Here is a 7,587-nt window from a genome sequence, read left to right as displayed (position 1 = left end):
TCCATTGTGTTTCAATTTTAAATTTTAAAATTTAATTAACCTATTAAATTAATTTATTATTATGAATTAAGTTTTTACTAAAAGCCTTAATATTTTTGAAAGATCAATTTTTTATTAGTTCAATTTTAATAATAAAAATTGATTGATTCAATTGGTAAAAAAACATTGATTAATTTAATTCAATCAATTTAATTTTAATTGAATATTCATCCTAGTTTGTGTCGTACATATTATGAATGTTTAATAATATATCTAAATTTTGCAGTGTTAGATGGCTTCAAGTTCTTCAAAAAAACCAAATCCTGACTTTAGAAGCATTGCCTCATACGATTATGAAAAGAAACTATAATGCAATGATTTTGTGTTTGAGAAATAGAATAATAAAGCCAAATGCTTCAACTTTTAAAATGTTTCATACAAAGTTAAATGTTACCCGCACCTTAATGCCACCATTTATTTCACTTTCACTTTTACAGTTACATTTGCATTTTTATGCACATTTGGATGCACTCAAATCAAGGAACCATGATGAGAAGCTGAGCAGATTACCTTAAGCTATCGAATCACAGAGGTAATAATCAGGATAATCATGCTGAATACTCGGACTCTAGTTATGCTTGCAGTTGATGCTCTGCTTTTTCTGGAATAAAACGGGAAAGGTTCTGATGAAATTGTATTAACTTTCATATTATCTTTCGTAAAGCTTCCTAATCAGTAAGAATAAACATACGAGGATGATGAAATTTTATGCAACGGAAATAATACTATCGTTGCATGAAAGAACATTTGTATCGTCCATTTTGTCCAATTGTCTTAGATTTCAACTAATTATATCTCTCTGTGGTAGAACATTTGTATTCTCCATCTTTATACTATCAAAGAACAAAGTTGAATCCTGGTGCTCCACTCTTGGACCTTGTGTAGCACATCGACTAATGTTTGTTCCCTTAAACGCCAAGGGAATATCTGAGCAGAAAAATAGTTTGAGAGGTTTCAGAAATAAGGAACTGGAAATACCATGAGAAAATAAGATGGATCTCAGAGTCCTCTGGTTAGGCATGGTCATTGCTATCATCAGTTTACCGCTGACCTTAACTGTGAGCATCACCTTGAGAAGGTGACTGGTAATCTGACTTCTCATCCTCACCAGAGTCAGATGCTGTACTGATATCACAAATTTCCATGCATACATTCTCTTCGTCGGCTACTCTAGGGTGATCTTGCTGTGGTTCAGATTCACTGCTCCTATTTAGCAAGGCCCCCACCTTTACGATATTAAACACAATCCCATTTTGTATCCTTTCAGGTTGCAAAAGGTCTCCAGTGGAAACTGTAATGCTTGTAGGAGCAGCACCGGGAACTGAATCTATATTTTCTGAACTTCTATCAGTAGCTATCCTCGAGTTGTTATAGTGAGGATCCCTACCAACTACATGCGCCCCCAATAGAGTGGGATGTGCCGTTGAAACATCATCTTCTTCTTCCCATGATCTATTGAATTCTGATTCTACCTCAAGACTCTGTACGAAGCTGATAAATTTAGCAGCAGAAGCTGTTCTCATCAAAGGGCCACCATTTCTTGTCCAAGAATTTAGGTCTATAGTCTCTGATTCACTATCACTTCCGTCGTGCATGCTTCGTTGAGACTGGTTATTTCTGTTCAGTTGCCCAGCAGAAGGATTTCCCTGTTGGATTGAAGCAGCAGAATCCACAATTAAATCTTCTTCAAGTGAGCCTGATGAGTTCTCCCTAGCAATGCAATTCCATGAGGGAATTCTCCGAGAAGCACTGAAGCGCATGAAGTTTGTGTGGCCTTGGGATGCAGCTGCCCTCTCAGCACTTCTCTTGAGCCTGCGCATATGGTTAAGGAGAGCAACACATTCATCTAGTGCAAGTTCAATCGCACAGTTGGTCTTAATTGCAGAGAGCTTCTCCCATGTGCATCTTCTTCCTTGGTTAGCAGCCTTTTGAAGCTCCACATGTGATGGGTTTTGAATAAGCTTTGAATACTGAAACCAGAAGCGAACCAAAATCTGTCAACCTATGAAATCTTCAAAAATGAGTTTCAACAAAATATAAGAAATAGAAAACAGTACCTGAGCAAGAGTGGCAGGCATAACCACTGTAACGTCACCCTCCCAATCTTGAGCAAACAACTTAGCAATGCCACCCAATCGAAAACCAAGTTCAAGAACTTGATTGCATCGATGTTTAACTTCCATTTCGACAAGGTGAGCAAGCTGCATATAGATCAACTAATGAGATTGACAAATTTAAATAGTTGTTGGCATACAATTGCTTGCTAGACAACTTGTTACAATCCTTACAGTAATTAATACAATATATCATGTATCTGGTGCAATAGTACTTAGTAAAAGATTTTCTTATACAAGTTTGATTATTATAATCAAATTTTAAGGTTAACAACAAAAACAAAGGCATCATCATGAAGACAATAATCCCAAATACCTTTGCAGCAAAGTTTCCACCATAAGCTCTGATAATTTCCTTTACTCTCAGCAATGGGGCTATATGAGGATTGGCTTGGCTAACAATAAAGTGGTTGACATTAAATAATTCCTTCAACTGAATCATAGGCAAATCACTCTCTAAGCTTCCATCTCTCCACCGACGTGCTGAAGCTCCAGGATTATCCTCGGGGCCTAATGAAAATGGTGCATGATAAGGAACAATTTCACCAAATCTATCTTTTGCCATCAACTCCTGAGCCTCAAACAATCCAGGAAATGCACAAGAGGCAGTTACAGCACTCCAAATAACAACATGAGGAGAGGTCAAGTAATTAAGGCATCGAGGTGGTTCATGTTTTCTGGGAGAACAAACAGTTATACCAAGTATACGGCCAGTCATATCATAAGCCTCTTGAAATGTTAAATTACTCGTGAGATGCCTCAAAAGCCTTTGTAATTGCCTAATCTCATGGACTGCACCACGTGTCATGATCCTCTTAACCACTGCGAAAACCCCACCTAACTGGTCAAAAAACTGCAATGAGTGCCATGAATCTTCAAAGAAGCTCTCAAGCTCAGGCCAAGACCTTGTTGCTACAATAGCACACATTATGGAACCTACACTGGATCCTGCTATGATTCTAGGCAGCAGTTTATGCTCCACTAATGTTTTTACTACGCCAACATGGAAAGAACCCAGTGAAGCACCACCACTTAGGAGCAAGGCTGACCTACCAAAAGCATGCCTTGTTTCATGTAGAAATGCAAGTTTCTCTTCCAAAAGCAACTCATCTGAGTCTGAATCGCAAACCATTTTCAATTGAATTGAAACTTCATCAATGTACTCCTTGATGAGTTTTGGTACCTGCATTGCAATCAATTTGGTGGTCAATTTACTTGAGCTAGATAGTAAAGGATAAGAAATAAGGTAACATCGGAACCATCACTTTGTCCAGTGTGGAATATCTAGCATCCGTACACATGTAAGTCTAGCAAGTTAAGATCATAATTTCATAAGGGAAGCAAAAAAAACACCCTCATCCCTGCCCCTTTGGAATATCTTTCCCACACCTTTTACATGAGATATCAATATACAACATATAATGCATAAGAACACTTCCAAATGATTATTCAATATCAAGGACAAGAAAAAATGTTCCACACAGAAGACAACCATATATCCCAATGTCCTGTTCAACTCCCCTCAATTGCCACCACATTATTGATACCAGACCTTCAGGATTTTCCCCTATGCATATGAATTCTCTTAGCAAGAAAGAAATAAGGATGTTGGTACAAGACCAAGATCTATTATTGATCCCATAGTCTTATTTCTTTCAGTTAGAAAATAATCCAGTCACCACAACTCCAGCTGTGGATGCTTGATGCTTAACCTAGTAGATATGATTTGAAACAGTGATAAAAATATAACCAGGTTGGAACTTCAGATGAGCATCAATGTTTTTATCGATTCCACTTTATTACCAACTAAGAATCATTACTACGGAATTCAAGATTTAAATATTACAAGTTTGGTGTATCAGTTATTAATGCTAAAGACATGCAAAACTAACTTCTCAAGAAAACCTGGCAACCTTTTTTAAATGTTGGATGGTTAGAAGGTAGTTGGAGTGATATGTTATGAAAATTAAAACCAGAAAAAGCACCTGCATGAGTATCAAGGTTAACAATGACAAAGTTACTAAAATGAAGGTAGACTCAGATTAACCTCTCTCCGTGAAAAAATAATCGAATCATCGTTATCAAGCTTGAAGCATATAGGACTGAAAAAATAGGGGCCAAACTCAGCAACGCTAAGAAACAAATACGATACCTGAAGCCTACCCTTGTGCAGCTCGGGATTGCACATGTTGCCGAGATTCCTGAGCAGGTCCGTGCGCATGCAAAAAACGATGTCCCGCAGGGATCCATCCTGGCGGCGCTGGCGCAGCTCCTGCAGCTTATTCCGGACAAGTTCCTCGTCGTAGAGGTCGCCTTCGCTCATCTTGGGCGTCAACTCCTTGTCGAGCATCTTGGCGGCGTGGGACCACTCCTCGTACGTGAGCGCGCTGCGCATCATGTTGCGCCAGAACTTGCGTCGGTAGGCTGACTCGGCGCGGGACCGGACGTTGGTGAAGCGGCGGAGGGCGAAGGCGACAAGCGTGACGAGGACGAGGATGCCCTGGGCGTTGCGGGGATGGAGCGATGCGGCGAGGGGGAGCAGCGCGCCGTCACGGAGACGGCGGAGGGCGGCGCGTAGGAGGAGGAAGAGGCGCATGCGAAGGAGGCGGAAGGAGCCGCAAAGGAGGACGCGGAGGGCGATGGCGCGGCCGAGGACGGTGGAGGGCCCGATCGAGAAGGCGTCCACCGCCGCCTCGTTGGTGATGTCCATGGATCAGAATCAGATATCAGATCTCGATCTCGATCCCGATCCCGATCCCGATCCCGATCCCTCTTCTTCTGCCCCTTTTTGCAAAATTTCTCTCTCAGCTTGAGGGGGAGGAGACGGTGGCGTGCGGATATTGAATTGAATTGAAAGTCTTTCTGGGAATCGCGATCGCGGATCGCCAAATAAACACACACAAAAATAAAATAAAATAAGTAAAAGGGGCCAGGCCACCGCGGCGCGCTGTTCAAAATAGACCGAGAACAACACGTGGATCCACATCAGATGGAGGAGGGATAAACATGTTAATTGTTATTTATTTGGATAAAAATCTAAAACGTCACCTATAATTATTAAGAAAGATATTGTTTTCAAAAAATCTATTCGTATCAATTTTTTTTATTTCGGTATTATTATAACAGTTATTTATAAAATACTTTTATATATATAAAAAGTAAATTAACCATATCATTTTAAAATTATTATAACAACTATAATAATTTTAAAATAATTTTAATTAAGTTAATAAAAAATTATTAAACTAAAAATAAATATAATTTATTTTAATATATTATAATAATTATTTTGTAATTGTTATAGTAAAAAATATATATCCCTAATAATCATGGCTAGTATCATTCTACCATGTATGATACATTTGTAAAAAAAAAATTGAAATGAAGGATTACTATTGAGATTTGATGTGACTGTTAGAGTTCAAATTCAATGATCCTGATTAATCCTCTCTCCTTCACTTACATGATCGGACGACTATTAAGGACCACCACTATGATTTTTAAGGTTTACAGCCTTTAACGCAACTTTATCATTTTCACATTCTCATCTTCATCTTTTTCCTCTCCATCTTCCTCATATTCTTTCGCTATCGCCGACGATTGTTCGAGTTCCTTGTTGCCAACATAAGTTCATTTTCCTCCTTTCCTTCATTCGCTTTTCTTCTTCCTCATGGCTTCCACTCCTCCCACTGCCATCTACGGTATCTAGTACACTTCCATTGCTTCTGACTTCAACGACAGGGAAGTGGACTAGATGCGCCTCACTTGCCATCTCCCCCATGACCACCACATCATCATCCCCTCTAGCTACGCTCATCCCAACCTTCCCCTGGCCGACTACCTAACTTTCTTTAAAGACTAATTTTTTGGCCGATCTTCGTTTTCCCCTACATCCCTTTTTCACCAAAGTTTGTAACTACTTTCATATTCCGCTCCAATAGTTAGCTCCTAATTCCATTAGATTACCATGTAGAGTCATCATCATGTTCCGTTTGTACCAAGTCCCTTACACCCCTGAGTCTTCCATTATTTCTATTATCCTAAGAAATTCGAGTCGGGTGTCTTCATCTTCCAAGCCCGAGTGGGCACTGTTTTCTTAGATAAAGGTTGGAAGTGTACATTTGACTGATCCCTCCAATAGCCTTCCCGATCGGCTAGCAAATGGAATCGCCCCTGCTCCCGAGCTAGGTGTATTTCGATGGGAGCCGGTCTACCTTACTACTTATAGTCAACTGTCCGATCTGAAGTTCAATATTTACAAGCTGCTTATGGAGGGTGTCTTGTATATTTTTGGGCTTAGGCCCGTCCGAGCTCGACTACCCGACAACTTTGGTGAGACATTCAACCTTCATTTACTGTTGTATTTAACTGATTTCTTTTAATGTTCTACAATTAAAACTATGTGGAAAGCTTGCCTTGGGGATCCCACCAAACTAGATGACGAGGAAATGGACACACGTGGTGCAGTCGAGCTGGAAAGTCATGGGCTTATGGCAATCGGCTCAATCGAGGAGCCAACCGGCGAAGAGGGTGCCAATCGAGTTGTGGGGAGTGATGCGACCGCAAATACTGAGGAAATGTTGCCTCCCCAACCTTCTTTGCTGCCTGTGGCGGTTCCTTTAAGCCACCACCTCCGGAGAACCCCTGATCCAGCGTTAACGAAGAAAGAGGCGCTGATTGGCCACACCCACACAGTAAACTTCCACCAAAGCCTCGGCTCAACATCCACCGTTCGAGCGAGGAGAGAGTTCTATGGGATCGAAATACGCTAAAGGGGAGGGTGAATAACACTCGTGGCTTTCACGTTTATTTAAAACTTCGGAGAGAACACAGTGGAATAAATAAAGAGACGAAAAGTCAATGCTAACAAATCCAATATTTACTTGGTTTAGAGCCTGTGACGACTCCTACTCCAAGGTCCACACGTGAGAGTGCTTTCATTGGGCAATCACTAAATCAATCAAAGAATACAAATATAATTCCGAATGATTACAAGTAATTTGAACAAAAAAAATACCGACAACTTTGGAGAATAAAATCTTCAGTGTAGTCGTCGTCAGAGTAGCTTTTGGACGTCGTGGAAGCTTTTTTTAAGCAGCGCACAAGAGATGAACTTCTTTGGAATGATGTTCTTGAGCCACTAGTCGAAGTCTCTTTTTATAGCCCATTCCAGGCACCTGGAACCCCTCCGGGCGCCTGGACCGTTGACGTGGGTTCGAACACTCGTCGCGTTCCAACTCAGCTTCGGGATAAATTTTCTAGTTCGGGCACCTGGACCAGCTCCAAGCACGTGGACAATTCGGGTGCCAACGACACCCACCGAGCGACACTGGTCCAGGCGCCCAAACTAGCTCCGGGCTCTCGAATCCCTTTCGGGCGTGGACTCCCCTTTTTCACACTTCTCTTTCCTGCAAAAAAGAGTTAGTCCAAGCAA

At 40.9% G+C, this 7,587-nt stretch overlaps 1 protein-coding gene across 1 annotated transcript; it reads right to left on the bottom strand.

Annotated features, from left to right (window-relative positions):
* Positions 1-378: 378 nt before the first annotated feature.
* On the bottom strand, positions 379-5,022 carry LOC122046843 (triacylglycerol lipase SDP1-like). The gene is made up of 4 exons (XM_042607746.1): positions 4,306-5,022; positions 2,470-3,336; positions 2,097-2,240; positions 379-2,009 (listed from the first exon to the last, which is right to left on the bottom strand). The coding sequence occupies exons 1-4, from the start codon at positions 4,861-4,863 to the stop codon at positions 1,092-1,094; spliced, it is 2,487 nt and encodes an 828-aa protein (XP_042463680.1). The 5' UTR covers positions 4,864-5,022; the 3' UTR covers positions 379-1,091.
* Between the last annotated feature and the right edge of the window lie 2,565 nt (positions 5,023-7,587).

The sequence above is a fragment of the Zingiber officinale genome, chromosome 2B (genome assembly GCF_018446385.1).
Source record: "Zingiber officinale cultivar Zhangliang chromosome 2B, Zo_v1.1, whole genome shotgun sequence".
NCBI classification, from domain to species: Eukaryota; Viridiplantae; Streptophyta; class Magnoliopsida; order Zingiberales; family Zingiberaceae; genus Zingiber; species Zingiber officinale.
Note: the sequence above shows the minus strand (reverse complement) of the source record. Positions and strands in the feature narration are given on the sequence as shown.

Excerpts from the sequence above, each read along its gene's own strand:
- LOC122046843 (XM_042607746.1), bottom strand. The coding sequence starts at position 4,863 with ATGGACATCACCAACGAGGCGGCGGTGGACGCCTTCTCGATCGGGCCC. Across the intron at positions 3,337-4,305 it reads TGCACAAGGGTAGGCTTCAG|GTACCAAAACTCATCAAGGA; the intron begins GTATCGTATTTG and ends ATTGCAATGCAG. Across the intron at positions 2,010-2,096 it reads TGCCTGCCACTCTTGCTCAG|TATTCAAAGCTTATTCAAAA; the intron begins GTACTGTTTTCT and ends TTCTGGTTTCAG.